The following is an 18,979-nucleotide window of genomic DNA, read 5'->3' on the forward strand; positions in this document are numbered from 1 at the left end:
ATAGGAGACATTCTCAGTGATGTCACCGCTGATCTCTAGTGTTGGATAGGAGGAATTCTCAGTGATGTCACCGCTGATCTCTGGTGATGGATAGGAGACATTCTCAGTGATGTCACCGCTGATCTCTAGTGATGGATAGGAGGCATTCTCAGTGATGTCACCGCTGATTTCTGGTGATGGATAGGAGGCATTCTCAGTGATGTCACCGCTGATCTCTGGTGATATATCCGGTTGTGATCCATTAATAATTCATTTATGAAGATTTTGAAACCCACAAGTTTAATTACAATCAAATCAAATCCTGTACATCGGGGGGCTTTTGTTACAATGTGTCAGGAGACAGCAGCGTTATTAACTCTGTAATCAGAAAAATAAACAAGATCCGATCGCGGGGCGATGACTGCACAGATCTGCCGCCTCCCACAGTCGCGCGCTCGTGTTTCGCAGATGTTCTCGTATAATCAGCTGTAACCAAACACCAAAAACGCAACGAGGAAAACAAAAAGTGAGATATAATCATCCTGCAGACATGATACATAGACGAGTCCGTGGCGCAATCTCCCAGCTCCTCGGCGCTGCCACTCATTAGATTGCGAGCTCCTTTGCGCTATACAGTGAAACCCAGAATTCCTGATAATCTGCGGCTTCTTAGCAGGAAAGCTGCGTAGACATTGCCGCTCCCTTAATATAAAGCTTCGGCGGAGCAGCGGATCGTACGTAAGCGTTTTATTTTCGCTTCGTCATCGTGAACACATTAAAGCTCTATTTTCAGCCTCGTGGCTTTCGCGGGCGTCATTGGCAGCGGGTGCAGGAGGCTGCAGACTGAGGTTATAGCTGCAGCGCCATCTTGTGGTGTTCCGTGTTATTAGAAGCAGCAGCCCTAACGCAGGATATACAGGACACGCGGATACGGATGGTCTCCGGTCCACATAGAATGCGGTTTTTTTCCTTCAGGTCTCGGAAGCAGAGTTGCATTTTCCTGCTATAGACAGGTGTAGAAAAATAAGGGCTAGTTACTGCGCCCCGATCCGGCCGGCGCCCCCGTCTTTATACATTATTACATAGGTGAGGCGGATTATATACATTACACAAGGCTTCTTCTTAAAAGCGTCACTCCATAATTCACAGTTGTCTTATTGTCACTGTGCTGCAGGGCCCCCCGGCACACGAGGGGTTACAGCGGACATGCGCCGGCCGGGCCTTGTCCCCGGGGTGGTCCGGGAGGGCGCCCCCTCTAGGTTGTCCATAGTTGCATAGCTTTCAGCATTTCATCGAAGGCTTCTAGTGATGGCGGCTGCGAGTTCTGAAATCTGTCCCTCATCCGACTGTACAAACTGAACGAGCGCAGCTCCAGCCAGATGAAGCCGAAGCGATCGTCATCGAAGAGGATGAAGAGGCCGGGAGTCCGCTCGGGGCTGCTGAACCCATGGCCGGCGATCAGGCCCGTCCCAAAGAAACTGAAAATACAAAAAAAATCACAATATTATACAACAAGGATTAAACATCGGCCTTCACGATCTCGGCTTGGTGGGACTTTTTTGTTATATTTGGAAGCTAAAAATCTAACCCAACGTTCACTTGTTTGTTTTCTTACAGCTGATAGTTTGTTACAGTTTCATCCAAGTGACACAATGCTTTGTGGACTCCAGGCTGATACATTGTAACAAGGGCTGACAATAGAGGGGAGACGGTGTAGCACTGCTCTCCGGTGTATCGGGCCCTCGCCTGCTGCACACGGACGCTGCGCGATCTCTCCGGTATATGAGGCCCTCATCTGCTGCACACGGACGCTGCGCCATCTCTCCGGTGTATCGGGCCCTCGCCTGCTGCACACGGACGCCGCGCCATCTCTCCGGTATATGGGGCCCCCACCTGCTGCACACGGACGCTGCGCGATCTCTCCGGTCTATCGGGCCCCCACCTGCTGCACACAGACGCTGCACCATCTTTCCGGTATATGAGGCCCTCATCTGCTGCACACGGACGCTGTGCCATCTCTCCGATGTATCGGTCCCTCGCCTGCTGCACACGGACGCTGTGCCATCTCTCCGGTGTATCGGTCCCTCATCTGCTGCACACGGACGCTGTGCCATCTCTCCGATGTATCGGTCCCTCGCCTGCTGCACACGGACGCTGCGCCATCTCTCCGGTATATGAGGCCCTCATCTGCTGCACACAGACGCTGCGCCATCTCTCCGGTATATGAGGCCCTCATCTGCTGCACACGGACGCTGTGCCATCTCTCCGGTGTATCGGTCCCTCGCCTGCTGCACACGGACGCTGCGCCATCTCTCCGGTATATGAGGCCCTCATCTGCTGCACACGGACGCTGTGCCATCTCTCCGGTGTATCGGTCCCTCGCCTGCTGCACACGGACGCTGCGCCATCTCTCCGGTATATGAGGCCCTCATCTGCTGCACGCGGACGCTGTGCCATCTCTCCGGTGTATCGGTCCCTCGCCTGCTGCACACGGACGCTGCGCCATCTCTCCGGTATATGAGGCCCTCATCTGCTGCACACGGACGCTGCGCCATCTCTCCGGTATATGAGGCCCTCATCTGCTGCACACGGACGCTGTGCCATCTCTCCGGTGAATCGGTCCCTCGCCTGCTGCACACGGACGCTGCGCCATCTCTCCGGTATATGAGGCCCTCATCTGCTGCACACGGACGCTGTGCCATCTCTCCGGTGTATCGGTCCCTCGCCTGCTGCACACGGACGCTGCGCCATCTCTCCGGTATATGAGGCCCTCATCTGCTGCACACGGACGCTGTGCCATCTCTCCGGTGTATCGGTCCCTCGCCTGCTGCACACGGACGCTGCGCCATCTCTCCGGTATATGAGGCCCTCATCTGCTGCACACGGACGCTGTGCCATCTCTCCGGTGTATCGGTCCCTCGCCTGCTGCACACGGACGCCGCGCCATCTCTCCGGTGTATCGGGCCCTCGCCTGCTGCACACGGACGCTGCGCCATCTCTCCGGTGTATCGGGCCCTCGCCTGCTGCACACAGACGCTGCGCCATCTCTGGGGTATATCGGGCTCTCACCTGCTGCATACAGACGCTGCGCCATCTCTCCGGTATATGAGGCCCTCATCTGCTGCACACGGACGCTGCGCCATCTCTCCGGTGTATTGGGCCCTCGCCTGCTGCACACGGACGCCGCGCCATCTCTCCGGTGTATTGGGCCCTCGCCAGCTGCACACGGACGCTGCGCCATCTCTCCGGTGTATCGGGCCCTCGCCTGCTGCACACGGACGCTGCGCCATCTCTCCGGTGTATCGGGCCCTCGCCTGCTGCACACGGACGCTGCGCCATCTCTACGGTGTATCGGGCCCTCGCCTGCTGCACACGGACGCTGCGCCATCTCTCCGGTGTATCGGGCCCTCGCCAGCTGCACACAGACGCTGCGCGATCTCTCTGGTATATCAGGCCCTCGCCAGCTGCACAAGAACACTGCGCCATCTCTCCAGTATATCGGGCCCTCACCTGCTGCACACGGACGCTGCGCCATCTCTCCGGTGTATCGGGCCCTCGCCTGCTGCACACGGACGCCGCGCCATCTCTCCGGTATATCGAGCCCCCACCTGCTGCACACGGACGCTGCGCCACCTTTCCGGTATATCGGGCCCTCACCTGCTGCACACGGACGCTGCGCCATCTCTCCGATGTATCGGGCCCTCACCTGCTGCACACAGACACTGCGCCATCTCTCCGGTCTATCGGGCCCTCGCCTGCTGCACACAGACGCTGCGCCATCTCTCCGATGTATCAGGCCCTCGCCTGCTGCGCCATCTCTCCGGTCTATCGGGCCCTTAACTGCTGCACACGGACGCTGCACCATCTCTCCGGTATTTGAGGCCTTCACCTGCTGCACCCGGACGCTGCGCAATCTCTCCGGTATATGAGGCCCTCACCTGCTGCACCCGGACGCTGCGCAATCTCTCCGGTCTATCGGGCCCTCGCCTGCTGCACACGGACGCTGTGCCATCTCTCCAGTCTATCGGGCCCCCACCTGCTGCACACGGACGCTGCACGATCTCTCCGGTCTATCGGGCCCTCACCTGCTGCACACGGACGCTGCGCCATCTCTCCGGTATATGAGGCCCTCACCTGCTCCACCCGGACGCTGAGCAAACTCTCCGGTATATCGGGCCCTCACCTGCTGCACACGGACGCTGCGCCATCTCTCCAGTATATCTGGCCCTCACCTGCTGCACACGGAAGCTGCGCGATCTCTCCGGTATATCAGGCCCCCAAATGCTGCATAGACGCTACGCGATCTCTCCGGTATATCAGGCCCTCACCTGATGCACACGGACGCTGCGCGACCTCTCCGGTCTATTGGGCCCTCGCCTCCTGCACACGGACTCTGCGCCATCTCTCCGGTGTATCGGGCCCTCACCTGCTGCACACGGACGCTGCGCCATCTCTCCGGTGTATCGGGCCCTCACCTGCTGCACACGGACGCTGCGCCATCTCTCCGGTGTATCGGGCCCTCGCCTGCTGCACACGGACGCTGCGCGATCTCTCTGGTCTATCGGGCCCTCGCCTGCTGCACACAGCTGCTGCGCCATCTCTCCGGTGTATCGGTCCCTCGCCAGCTGCACACGGACGCTGCGCCATCTCTCCGGTCTATCGGGCCCCCACCTGCTGCAGACGGACGCTGCGCCATCTCTCCGATTTATTCGGGCCCCCACCTGTTGCAGACGGACGCTGCGCCATCTCTCTGGTATATCGGGCCCCCACCTGCTGCACACGGACGCTGCGCCATCTCTCCTGTATATCGGGCCCTCACCTGCTGCACACGGACGCTGCGCCATCTCTCCGGTATATCGGGCCCTCACGTGCTGCACACAGACGCTGCGCGATGCACACGGCCGGCGCTGAAGCGCCATTTCCTTCTGCAGAACCCGGAGCCCCACAATTATCAAAGGGACCCCATTATGTTGTGTATGTTTTTTTGTTTTAAAGTAATCGATGCCCATGTGCACCCTGCACCGCGATAGTGGGGGGCCACTGAGTTGTCATGTGCCCTGGGAGGGGGAAATAAAACTGATACGTTGTGACAGTCGGAGAGAGATGGACGCTGCTCACAGGTCTGTTAGGTCTGGACTTTTTTTTTTTACTGCTTGCTGTCAGTGAATGGAAATAATATTAATAATTCCATGCAGCGTTAGACGGGACAGCTGACAACTGGAGGCTTCTTATCACTGTATCCGGTCTGTGCCGTCACTGCACAGGACTCTTCCCGATCGTTTGTTACAATGTGTCAGTCGGAGTTCCATGCTGGAACGGTCGGGTCTGTAGAGGATTTCACATGATGATGTAAGACGAGCCCCTGCTGCCCTGCGGTGTATCGGGAAATCGCTCCTACATAGCGCACATGGTGTCCCACCGGCGAGCAGCACTATGGACCCTGCTCGGACCCCTGACTCCCCTGCACTCTCCTTACCACATCTTGCAGCTTCGGGGGTAGTCTTCATTCCTCGCCAACACCTCTTCTGGCAGAGCGAACGCCTGCTGCTCGGGGGGCTGCACGTCACCCTGCACGTCCACCTGTCTGTCTTTGGGTTTCGGGGGAGGCGACTCTTCTTGCATCAGCTCCTCTCCCTGGACGCCCGCCGCCGCCTCCTCTTCGCTGCCGGCCAGACGCTGCGCTCTGTTGATTTGCTCATGGATATCCATGATGAGCCGCGACAACTCCTCAATATTCCGTAAATGTTCCAGGATCGGGAGCCGCACCGGCCGCGTCAGGTCGATTTCAAGGGTGGGCTGCCCGGCGGGGACATTGGGGTCTCCCTAAAACCAAGAGGGGAGAAATGACACAACGTCCGGGCCCCCTCATCCCCTACTAAACTCCAGGGAGCCCCCTAAAGAGACGACCCCATAACGGAGCACAGAAAGCCACCCAATGATATCCCCTTTTACTCTAGTCATATCCAAAGCTGCATTCAAAACTCCCCATAAACACCCACTGTGATTTTTGTAGCTTTGGCAAGTGTCCCGTGGAAGCTGAGCATTACGATCTCCAGGCCGTGGCTCCCATAGGTGCCCTTAAAGAAGCCGGGCCTCAGCAGGTCGTCGGGCCGGCTTGGGGGGTGGTAGATGCGCCGGTAGGTAAGGCAGTTGCTGCAGACAAAGGTTAGCGGTTATATGCTGTACGTACGACTCTGCGGGGGCAGTGTGGCCGTCTCTCCCCCAGGGGTCTGCAGGGGCTGTGTGGCCGTCTCTCCCCGGGGTCTGCGGGAACAGTGTGGCCGTCTACCCCGCAGTCTGCAGGAGCAGTGTGGTCGTCTCCCCCCTGGGTCTGCAGGAGCAGTGTGGTCGTCTCCCCCCTGGGTCTGCAGGAGCAGTGTGGCCGTCTCCCCCCTGGGTCTGCAGGAGCAGTGTGGCCGTCTCCCCCCTGGGTCTGCAGGAGCAGTGTGGCCGTCTCCCCCCTGGGTCTGCAGGAGCAGTGTGGCCGTCTCTCCCCGGGGTCTGCAGGAGCAGTGTGGCCGTCTCCCCCCTGGGTCTGCAGGAGCAGTGTGGCCGTCTCACCCCTGGGTCTGCAGGAGCAGTGTGGCCGTCTCACCCCTGGGTCTGCAGGAGCAGTGTGGCCGTCTCACCCCTGGGTCTGCAGGAGCAGTGTGGCCGTCTCCCCCCTGGGTTCCGCAGGAGCAGTGTGGCCGTCTCACCCCTGGGTCTGCAGGAGCAGTGTGGCCGTCTCCCCCCTGGGTCTGCAGGAGCAGTGTGGCAGTCTTCCCCTGTGGTCAGCAGAGGCAGTGTGGCCGTCTCTCCCCGGGGTCTGCAGGAGCAGTGTGGCCGTCTCCCCCCTGGGTCTGCAGGAGCAGTGTGGCCGTCTCCCCCCTGGGTCTGCAGGAGCAGTGTGGCCGTCTCCCCCCTGGGTCTGCAGGAGTAGTGTGGCCGTCTCCCCCCTGGGTCTGCAGGAGCAGTGTGGCCGTCTCCCCCCTGGGTCTGCAGGAGCAGTGTGGCCGTCTCCCCCCTGGGTCTGCAGGAGCAGTGTGGCCGTCTCTCCCCGGGGTCTGCAGGAGCAGTGTGGCCGTCTCCCCCCTGGGTCTGCAGGAGCAGTGTGGCCGTCTCCCACCGGGGTTTTGTCCCCCGTCCCGCGCTTACTCATACTGGCAGATGTAGATGAACTTCATGAGGATCAGCTCCTGCATGTGCTCGTGAAAGATGTCGTCCAGCGTCCGGCCCAGGTCGTCCCGCAGCCACGTCCGGAATTCCTGCATTCAGAGCAGAGTGCTTCGTTACAAAACACGACGGCGACACCAGAGGACGCGGCACAAGAGAACGAGGAACCAGAGGACGCGGCTCCAAAGGGCGCGGAACCAGAGGACGTGGAACCAGAGGGCGCGGAACCAGAGGGCGCGGAACCAGAGGACGTGGGACCAGAGGACGCGGCTTCAGAAGACGCGGCTCCAGAGGGCGCGGAACCAGAGGACGCGGCACCAGAGGACGCGGCACCAGAGGGGGCGGAACCAGAGGACGCGGCACCAGAGGACGCGGCACCAGAGGACGCGGCACCAGAGGGAGCAGAACCAGAGGACGCGGAACCAGAGGACGCGGCTCCAGAGGACGCGGCACCAGAGGACCCGGATGCGGCACCAGAGGACGCGGCACCAGAGGATGCGGCACCAGACGACGCGGCACCAGACGACGCGGCACCAGACGACGCGGCACAAGAGGACGAGGAACCAGAGGACGCGGCTCCAAAGGGCGCGGAACCAGAGGACGTGGAACCAGAGGGCGCGGAACCAGAGGGCGTGGAACCAGAGGACGTGGGACCAGAGGACGCGGCTTCAGAAGACGCGGCTCCAGAGGGCGCGGAACCAGAGGGCGCGGAACCAGAGGGCGCGGAACCAGAGGACGCGGCACCAGAGGGCGCGGAACCAGAGGGCGAGGAACCAGAAGGCGCGGAACCAGAGGACGCGGCTCCAAAGGGCGCGGAACCAGAGGACGCGGAACCAGAGGGCGCGGAACCAGAGGGCGCGGAACCAGAGGACGCGGCACCAGAGGACGCGGCACCAGAGGGCGCGGAACCAGAGGACGCGGCACCAGAGGGCGCAGAACCAGAGGACGCGGAACCAGAGGACGCGGAACCAGAGGGCGCGGCATCAGAGGACGCAGACGCGGCTGCAGAAGACGCGGCACCAGAGGACGCGGCTCCAGAGGGCGCGGAACCAGAGGGCGCGGAACCAGAGGACGAGGAACCAGAGGGCGCGGAACCAGAGGGGGCGGAACCAGAAGACGCGGCTCCAGAAGACGCGGCTCCAGAAGACGCGGCACCAGAAGACGCGGCACCAGAGGACGCGGCTCCAGAGGGCGCGGAACCAGAGGGCGCGGAACCAGAGGACGAGGAACCAGAGGACGCGGCACCAGAGGGCGCGGAACCAGAGGGCGCGGAACCAGAGGGGGCGGAACCAGAAGACGCGGCTCCAGAGGATGTGGCTCCAGAGGACGCAGCACCAGAGGACGCAGCACCAGAGGACGCGGAAACAGAGGACCCGGCTCCAGAGGACACGGACGCGGCTCCAGAGGACGCGGCACCAGAGGGCGCGGAAACAGAGGGCGCGGAAACAGAGGGCGCGGAAACAGAGGGCGCGGAAACAGAGGCTCCAGAAGACGCGGCACCAGAGGACGCGGCACCAGAGGATATGACACCAGAGGACGCGGCTCCAGAGGATGTGACACCAGAGGACGCGGCACCAGAGGACGCGGCACCAGAGGACCCGGATGCGGCACCAGAGGACGCGGCACCAGACGACGCGGCACCAGACGACGCGGCACCAGACGACGCGGCACCAGACGACGCGGCACCAGACGACGCGGAACCAGAGGACGCGGCTCCAGAGGACGCGGCACCAGAGGACCCGGATGCGGCACCAGAGGACGCGGCACCAGAGGATGCGGCACCAGACGACGCGGCACCAGACGACGCGGCACCAGACGACGCGGAACCAGAGGACGCGGAACCAGAGGACGCGGCTCCAGAGGGCGCGGCTCCAGAGGGCGCGGCACCAGACGACGCGGCACCAGACGACGCGGCACCAGACGACGCGGCACCAGACGACGCGGCACCAGACGACGCAGCTCCTACCTCCTGCCGCCCTCCGGACATTCGGTGGTAGTCCGTCTGCAGACATTTGGTGCAGAATTCGTTTTTCTTGTCCAGCTGTGAGGACGACACAAATCAGCACAACGTCAAACACATCATAGTTAAAGGGATAAACGTAAGGCTTAAAGGGGCGTGTCATGGCTGTATAATCAGGGGGAATCCAAACTCTGGGACCCCCTATAAACCTGACAATGAAAGAACTGCAGCGCTGCTGTCTGGGGTCCGAATTCCCGGGCTGTGTCGGTGTGCAGCGTCATGGCTCACCTGGATCTGCCCGCTATGGGGCCCCTTGGGCCCGTACATGCACTCCACCGTGGCCGCCTTCTTCTCCATCAGATGGATCCGGAACACGGGCTTCCGCCTCATCGGCTCGTCCACGTGCGGATCGTGAGGGGGGAGATACATCCAGCCGATGATGAAGAAGCCGTCTACCTGCAGCAAAGAGACGCGACATGTGGACGGACTGGGGGGCTGCTCTCTGGGGGCCGCAGGCAGCCATCAAAGCCTCCATGCAACTTCTACTCCAGTCACAACCAGAGCTGCATGCAGAACTGTCATGGATTCCAGTGAACCCTCTGGCGGTTGAGAGTCCCATTCCCTTTTCCCTGAGTCCAATGCCGCGTCTAGAGTTGGAGTTCTGACCGCAGCTCTGGATGTGACTGGAGGATAAAACAAAATTCTAGCATCTGGACGTGATACATGATGGCACAGGATTTCGGAATAACCGTCCTGCGGTGCACAGAGCCGATCCTCACTATGGGGGTCACTATGGGGGTCTCATCTTTACACTTAGACAGTAATCGAAGCTCAGAACTGTGAATGCAGCTTTATATGTGACTAGAGGAGAAGATGTGACGATCCAGGACTCACCACAACGTTAAGTAGTCCTCCATACGGGCCGAGGTCGGGCTGCCAGAGACCCAGGATGTCCCGGAACTGGTGCAGAACTAAACGGGGAGACAGGAGGCAGAGGAGGAATTACTGCGAATATCGAGCCCAGGCCACAAAATAACGCGAAAAACTGTTAGAGACTGGAGCTTGTGGTGTAATGAAGCAGGTGCTGCCCCCCAGTGGTCATAATACATCACTGCACAAAACACTACAATAACAGCTCTCCAGAACAGCAGCGCCCCCTGGAGGAAAGTCACCATAAAACCGCCCGAATAACAGACATAAACAAGGAAGGAAAATCCTAGGAGCAGGAAGGACGGACGGCACGAAATCCACAGAGCGATCGCCAGCAAGCAAGGGATTACATTACTCCAGTGCAGATATTACGCTCCAATAACAGATGATGTAATGTCTGGAGGTTATATCAGTACTGGAGCATTATAAGAGGGGCTGATATCAGTTACATATGGTGTAATGTCTGGAGGTTATATCAGTACTGGAGCGTTATAAGAGGGGCTGATATCAGTCACATATGGTGGAATGTCTGGAGGTTATATCAGTACTGGAGCATTATAAGAGGGGCTGATATCAGTCACATATGGTGTAATGTCTGGAGGTTATATCAGTACTGGAGCGTTATAAGAGGGGCTGATATCAGTCACATATGGTGTAATGTCTGGAGGTTATATCAGTACTGGAGCTTTATAAGAGGGGCTGATATCAGTCACATATGATGTAATGTCTGGAGGTTATATCAGTACTGGAGTGTTATAAGAGGGGCTGATATCAGTCACATATGGTGTAATGTCTGGAGGTTATATCAGTACTGGAGCGTTATAAGAGGGGCTGATATCAGTCACATATGGTGTAATGTCTGGAGGTTATATCAGTACTGGAGCGTTATAAGAGGGGCTGATATCAGTCACATATGGTGGAATGTCTGGAGGTTATATCAGTACTGGAGCATTATAAGAGGGGCTGATATCAGTCACATATGGTGTAATGTCTGGAGGTTATATCAGTACTGGAGCGTTATAAGAGGGGCTGATATCAGTCACATATGGTGTAATGTCTGGAGGTTATATCAGTACTGGAGCTTTATAAGAGGGGCTGATATCAGTCACATATGATGTAATGTCTGGAGGTTATATCAGTACTGGAGTGTTATAAGAGGGGCTGATATCAGTCACATATGGTGTAATGTCTGGAGGTTATATCAGTACTGGAGCGTTATAAGAGGGGCTGATATCAGTCACATATGGTGTAATGTCTGGAGGTTATATCAGTACTGGAGCGTTATAAGAGGGGCTGATATCAGTCACATATGGTGTAATGTCTGGAGGTTATATCAGTACTGGAGCGTTATAAGAGGGGCTGATATCAGTTACATATGGTGTAATGTCTGGAGGTTATATCAGTACTGGAGCGTTATAAGAGGGGCTGATATCAGTCACATATGGTGTAATGTCTGGAGGTTATATCAGTACTGGAGCTTTATAAGAGGGGCTGATATCAGTCACATATGGTGTAATGTCTGGAGGTTATATCAGTACTGGAGTGTTATAAGAGGGGCTGATATCAGTTACATATGGTGTAATGTCTGGAGGTTATATCAGTACTGGAGCATTATAAGAGGGGCTGATATCAGTTACATATGGTGTAATGTCTGGAGGTTATATCAGTACTGGAGCGTTATAAGAGGGGCTGATATCAGTCACATATGGTGTAATGTCTGGGGTTATATCAGTACTGGAGCATTATAAGAGGGTCTGATATCAGTCACATATGGTGTAATGTCTGGGGGTTATATCAGTACTGGAGTGTTATAAGAGGGGCTGATATCAGTCACATATGGTGTAATGTCTGGAGGTTATATCAGTACTGGAGCGTTATAAGAGGGGCTGATATCAGTCACATATGGTGTAATGTCTGAAGGTTATATCAGTACTGGAGTGCTATAAGAGGGGCTGATATCAGTCACATATGGTGTAATGTCTGGAGGTTATATCAGTACTGGAGCGTTATAAGAGGGGCTGATATCAGTCACATATGGTGTAATGTCTGGAGGTTATATCAGTACTGGAGTGTTATAAGAGGGGCTGATATCAGTCACATATGGTGTAATGTCTGGGGTTATATCAGTACTGGAGCGTTATAAGAGGGGCTGATATCAGTCACATATGGTGTAATGTCTGGAGGTTATATCAGTACTGGAGCGTTATAAGAGGGGCTGATATCAGTCACATATGGTGTAATGTCTGGAGGTTATATCAGTACTGGAGCGTTATAAGAGGGGCTGATATCAGTCACATATGGTGTAATGTCTGGAGGTTATATCAGTACTGGAGCGTTATAAGAGGGGCTGATATCAGTCACATATGGTGTAATGTCTGGAGGTTATATCAGTACTGGAGCGTTATAAGAGGGGCTGATATCAGTCACATATGGTGTAATGTCTGGAGGTTATATCAGTACTGGAGCGTTATAAGAGGGGCTGATATCAGTCACATATGGTGTAATGTCTGGGGGTTATATCAGTACTGGAGCGTTATAAGAGGGGCTGATATCAGTCACATATGGTGTAATGTCTGGAGGTTATATCAGTACTGGAGCTTTATAAGAGGGGCTGATATCAGTCACATATGGTGTAATGTCTGGGGGTTATATCAGTACTGGAGCGTTATAAGAGGGGCTGATATCAGTCACATATGGTGTAATGTCTGGGGGTTATATCAGTACTGGAGGGTTATAAGAGGGGCTGATATCAGTCACATATGGTGTAATGTCTGGGGGTTATATCAGTACTGGAGCGTTATAAGAGGGGCTGATATCAGTCACATATGGTGTAATGTCTGGGGGTTATATCAGTACTGGAGCGTTATAAGAGGGGCTGATATCAGTCACATATGGTGTAATGTCTGGGGGTTATATCAGTACTGGAGGGTTATAAGAGGGGCTGATATCAGTCACATATGGTGTAATGTCTGGGGGTTATATCAGTACTGGAGCGTGATAAGAGGGGCTGATATCAGTCACATATGGTGTAATGTCTGGGGGTTATATCAGTACTGGAGCATTATAAGAGGGGCTGATATCAGTCACATATGGTGTAATGTCTGGGGGTTATATCAGTACTGGAGCGTTATAAGAGGGGCTGATATCAGTCACATATGGTGTAATGTCTGGGGGTTATATCAGTACTGGAGTGTTATAAGAGGGGCTGATATCAGTCACATGTGGTGTAATGTCTGGGGGTTATATCAGTACTGGAGCGTTATAAGAGGGGCTGATATCAGTCACATATGGTGTAATGTCTGGGGGTTATATCAGCACTGGAGTGTTATAAGAGGGGCTGATATCAGTCACATATGGTGTAATGTCTGGGGGTTATATCAGTACTGGAGCATTATAAGAGGGGCTGATATCAGTCACATATGGTGTAATGTCTGGGGGTTATATCAGTACTGGAGCGTTATAAGAGGGGCTGATATCAGTCACATATGGTGTAATGTCTGGGGGTTATATCAGTACTGGAGTGTTATAAGAGGGGCTGATATCAGTCACATATGGTGTAATGTCTGGGGGTTATATCAGTACTGGAGCTTTATAAGAGGGGCTGATATCAGTCACATATGGTGTAATGTCTGGAGGTTATATCAGTACTGGAGCTTTATAAGAGGGGCTGATATCAGTCACATATGGTGTAATGTCTGGGGGTTATATCAGTACTGGAGCGTTATAAGAAGTGATATATGTCACATATGGTGTAATGTCTGGAGGTTATATCAGTACTGGAGTGTTATAAGAGGGGCTGATATCAGTCACATATGGTGTAATGTCTGGGGTTATATCAGTACTGGAGCGTTATAAGAGGGGCTGATATCAGTCACATATGGTGTAATGTCTGGGGTTATATCAGTACTGGAGCTTTATAAGAGGGGCTGATATCAGTCACATATGGTGTAATGTCTGGGGTTATATCAGTACTGGAGCGTTATAAGAGGGGCTGATATCAGTCACATATGGTGTAATGTCTGGGGGTTATATCAGTGCTGGAGCGTTATAAGAGGGGCTGATATCAGTCACATATGATGTAATGTCTGGGGGTTATATCAGTACTGGAGCGTTATAAGAGGGGCTGATATCAGTCACATATGGTGTAATGTCTGGAGGTTATATCAGTACTGGAGTGTTATAAGAGGGGCTGATATCAGTCACATATGGTGTAATGTCTGGGGGTTATATCAGTACTGGAGCGTTATAAGAGGGGCTGATATCAGTCACATATGATGTAATGTCTGGGGGTTATATCAGTACTGGAGCGTTATAAGAGGGGCTGATATCAGTCACATATGGTGTAATGTCTGGGGGTTATATCAGCACTGGAGTGTTATAAGAGGGGCTGATATCAGTCACATATGGTGTAATGTCTGGGGGTTATATCAGTACTGGAGCATTATAAGAGGGGCTGATATCAGTCACATATGGTGTAATGTCTGGGGGTTATATCAGTACTGGAGCGTTATAAGAGGGGCTGATATCAGTCACATATGGTGTAATGTCTGGAGGTTATATCAGTACTGGAGCTTTATAAGAGGGGCTGATATCAGTCACATATGGTGTAATGTCTGGGGGTTATATCAGTACTGGAGCGTTATAAGAACTGATATATGTCACATATGGTGTAATGTCTGGGGGTTATATCAGTACTGGAGTGTTATAAGAGGGGCTGATATCAGTCACATATGGTGTAATGTCTGGGGGTTATATCAGTACTGGAGCTTTATAAGAGGGGCTGATATCAGTCACATATGGTGTAATGTCTGGAGGTTATATCAGTACTGGAGCTTTATAAGAGGGGCTGATATCAGTCACATATGGTGTAATGTCTGGGGGTTATATCAGTACTGGAGCGTTATAAGAACTGATATATGTCACATATGGTGTAATGTCTGGAGGTTATATCAGTACTGGAGTGTTATAAGAGGGGCTGATATCAGTCACATATGGTGTAATGTCTGGGGGTTATATCAGTACTGGAGCTTTATAAGAGGGGCTGATATCAGTCACATATGGTGTAATGTCTGGAGGTTATATCAGTACTGGAGCTTTATAAGAGGGGCTGATATCAGTCACATATGGTGTAATGTCTGGGGGTTATATCAGTACTGGAGCGTTATAAGAACTGATATATGTCACATATGGTGTAATGTCTGGGGGTTATATCAGTACTGGAGCGTTATAACAGAGGCTGATATCAGTCACATATGGTGTAATGTCTGGAGGTTATATCAGTACTGGAGCGTTATAAGAGGGGCTGATATCAGTCACATATGGTGTAATGTCTGGGGTTATATCAGTACTGGAGCGTTATAAGAGGGGCTGATATCAGTCACATATGGTGTAATGTCTGGGGGTTATATCAGTACTGGAGCGTTATAACAGAGGCTGATATCAGTCACATATGGTGTAATGTCTGGGGGTTATATCAGTACTGGAGCGTTATAACAGAGGCTGATATCAGTCACATATGGTGTAATGTCTGGGGTTATATCAGTACTGGAGCTTTATAAGAGGGGCTGATATCAGTCACATATGATGTAATGTCTGGGGGTTATATCAGTACTGAAGCGTTATAAGAGGGGCTGATATCAGTCACATATGGTGTAATGTCTGGAGGTTATATCAGTACTGGAGTGTTATAAGAGGGGCTGATATCAGTCACATATGGTGCAATGTCTGGGGGTTATATCAGTACTGGAGCGTTATAAGGGGCTGATATCAGTCACATATGGTGTAATGTCTGGGGGTTATATCAGTACTGGAGCTTTATAAGAGGGGCTGATATCAGTCACATATGGTGTAATGTCTGGGGGTTATATCAGTACTGGAGCGTTATAAGAACTGATATATGTCACATATGGTGTAATGTCTGGGGTTATATCAGTACTGGAGCGTTATAAGAACTGATATATGTCACATATGGTGTAATGTCTGGGGTTATATCAGTACTGGAGCGTTATAAGAGGGGCTGATATCAGTCACATATGGTGTAATGTCTGGGGGTTATATCAGTACTGGAGCGTTATAAGAGGGGCTGATATCAGTCACAGATGTAATGTCTGGAGGTTATATCAGTACTGGAGCGTTATAAGAGGGGCTGATATCAGTCACATAAGGTGTAATGTCTGGAGGTTATATCAGTACTGGAGCTTTATAAGAGGGGCTGATATCAGTCACATATGGTGTAATGTCTGGAGGTTATATCAGTACTGGAGCTTTATAAGAGGGGCTGATATCAGTCACATATGGTGTAATGTCTGGGGGTTATATCAGTACTGGAGCTTTATAAGAGGGGCTGATATCAGTCACATATGGTGTAATGTCTGGGGGTTATATCAGTACTGGAGCGTTATAAGAGGGGCTGATATCAGTCACAGATGTAATGTCTGGAGGTTATATCAGTACTGGAGCGTTATAAGAGGGGCTGATATCAGTCACATAAGGTGTAATGTCTGGAGGTTATATCAGTACTGGAGCTTTATAAGAGGGGCTGATATCAGTCACATATGGTGTAATGTCTGGAGGTTATATCAGTACTGGAGCTTTATAAGAGGGGCTGATATCAGTCACATATGGTGTAATGTCTGGGGGTTATATCAGTACTGGAGCGTTATAAGAACTGATGTATGTCACATATGGTGTAATGTCTGGGGTTATATCAGTACTGGAGCGTTATAACAGAGGCTGATATCAGTCACATATGGTGTAATGTCTGGAGGTTATATAAGTACTGGAGCGTTATAAGAGGGGCTGATATCAGTCACATATGGTGTAATGTCTGGAGGTTATATCAGTACTGGAGCGTTATAAGAGGGGCTGATATCAGTCACATATGGTGTAATGTCTGGAGGTTATATCAGTACTGGAGCGTTATAAGAGGGGCTGATATCAGTCACATATGGTGTAATGTCTGGGGGTTATATCAGTACTGGAGCGTTATATGAGGGGCTGATATCAGTCACATATGGTGTAATGTCTGGGGGTTATATCAGTACTGGAGCGTTATAAGAGGGGCTGATATCAGTCACATATGGTTTAATGTCTGGGGGTTATATCAGTACTGGAGCGTTATAAGAGGCTGATATCAGTCACATATGGTGTAATGTCTGGAGGTTATATCAGTACTGGAGCGTTATAAGAGGGGCTGATATCAGTCACATATGGTGTAATGTCTGGGGGTTATATCAGTACTGGAGCGTTATAAGAGGGGCTGATATCAGTCACATATGGTGTAATGTCTGGAGGTTATATCAGTACTGGAGCGTTATAAGAGGGGCTGATATCAGTCACATATGGTGTAATGTCTGGAGGTTATATCAGTACTGGAGCGTTATAAGAAGCTGATATCAGTCACACATGGTGTAATGTCTGGAGGTTATATCAGTACTGGAGCGTTATAAGAGGGGCTGATATCAGTCACATATGGTGTAATGTCTGGGGGTTATATCAGTACTGGAGCGTTATAAGAGGGGCTGATATCAGTCACATATGGTGTAATGTCTGGCGGTTATATCAGTACTGGAGCATTATAAGAGGGGCTGATATCAGTCACATATGATGTAATGTCTGGAGGTTATATCAGTACTGAAGGGTTATAAGAGGGGCTGATATCAGTCACATATGGTGTAATGTCTGGGGGTTATATCAGCACTGGAGCGTTATAACAGGGGCTGATATCAGTCACATATGGTGTAATGTCTGGAGGTTATATCAGTACTGGAGCGATATAAGAGGGGCTGATATCAGTCACATATGATGTAATGTCTGGAGGTTATATCAGTACTGGAGCGTTATAAGAAGCTGATATCAGTCACATATGGTGTAATGTCTGGAGGTTATATCAGTACTGGAGCGTTATAAGAGGGGCTGATATCAGTCACATATGGTGTAATATCTGGAGGTTATATCAGCACTGGAGCGTTATAAGAGGGGCTGATATCAGTCACATATGGTGTAATGTCTGGAGGTTATATCAGTACTGGAGCGTTATAAGAGGGGCTGATATCAGTCACATATGGTGTAATGTCTGGGGGTTATATCAGTACTGGAGCGTTATAAGAAGGGCTGATATCAGTCACATATGGTGTAATGTCTGGGGTTATATCAGTACTGGAGCGTTATAAGAGGGGCTGATATCAGTCACATATGATGTAATGTCTGGTGCTTATATCAGAACTGGAGCGTTATAAGAAGGGCTGATATCAGTCACATATGGTGTAATGTCTGGGGGTTATATCAGTACTGGAGCGTTATAAGAAGGGCTGATATCAGTCACATATGATGTAATGTCTGGTGCTTATATCAGAACTGGAGCGTTATAAGGGGCTGATATCAGTCACACATGGTGCAATGTCTGGAGGTTATATCAGTACTGGAGCGTTATAAGAGGGGCTGATATCAGTCACATATGGTGTAATGTCTGGGGGTTATATCAGTACTGGAGCGTTATAAGAGGGGCTGATATCAGTCACATATGGTGTAATGTCTGGAGGTTATATCAGTACTGGAGCGTTATAAGAGGGGCTGATATCAGTCACATATGGTGTAATGTCTGGAGGTTATATCAGTACTGGAGCGTTATAAGAGGGGCTGATATCAGTCATATATGGTGTAATGTCTGGAGGTTATATCAGTACTGGAGCATTATAAGGGGCTGATATCAGTCACATATGGTGTAATGTCTGGGGGTTATATCAGCACTGGAGCGTTATAAGAGGGGCTGATATCAGTCACATATGGTGTAATGTCTGGAGGTTATATCAGTACTGGAGCGTTATAAGAGGGGCTGATATCAGTCACATATGGTGTAATGTCTGGGGGTTATATCAGTACTGGAGCATTATAAGGGGCTGATATCAGTCACATATGGTGTAATGTCTGGGGGTTATATCAGCACTGGAGCGTTAT

At 52.2% G+C, this 18,979-nt stretch overlaps 2 protein-coding genes across 5 annotated transcripts in view; both read right to left on the bottom strand.

Moving 5' to 3' along the window:
• Nucleotides 1-252: 252 nt before the first annotated feature.
• The window catches only part of FBXO31 (F-box protein 31), a 51,841-nt gene continuing 33,114 nt past the window's right edge, over nt 253-18,979 (bottom strand). For all 4 annotated transcript variants that reach the window (XM_073554913.1, XM_073554912.1, XM_073554914.1 and 1 more), the window contains 7 exons: nt 9,989-10,065; nt 9,383-9,550; nt 9,101-9,175; nt 7,117-7,226; nt 5,979-6,132; nt 5,456-5,802; nt 253-1,457 (listed from right to left, as the gene is read on the bottom strand). In XM_073554913.1, the coding sequence (XP_073411014.1) occupies nt 1,235-1,457; nt 5,456-5,802; nt 5,979-6,132; nt 7,117-7,226; nt 9,101-9,175; nt 9,383-9,550; nt 9,989-10,065 (1,154 nt within the window). In that variant the 3' untranslated portion in view covers nt 253-1,234. The remainder of the gene's footprint in view (nt 1,458-5,455; nt 5,803-5,978; nt 6,133-7,116; nt 7,227-9,100; nt 9,176-9,382; nt 9,551-9,988; nt 10,066-18,979) is intronic.
• On the bottom strand, nt 7,232-9,091 carry LOC141058683 (uncharacterized; the record flags this gene model as incomplete). Its single annotated transcript, XM_073554862.1, has 1 exon — nt 7,232-9,091. A coding segment is annotated over one exon (1,860 nt), but the record flags the coding sequence as incomplete, so codon positions are not given.

This window comes from Dendrobates tinctorius, unplaced genomic scaffold (assembly GCF_039654945.1).
Source record: "Dendrobates tinctorius isolate UK_male_01 unplaced genomic scaffold, ASM3965494v1 ptg000214l, whole genome shotgun sequence".
Taxonomy (NCBI): Eukaryota; Metazoa; Chordata; class Amphibia; order Anura; family Dendrobatidae; genus Dendrobates; species Dendrobates tinctorius.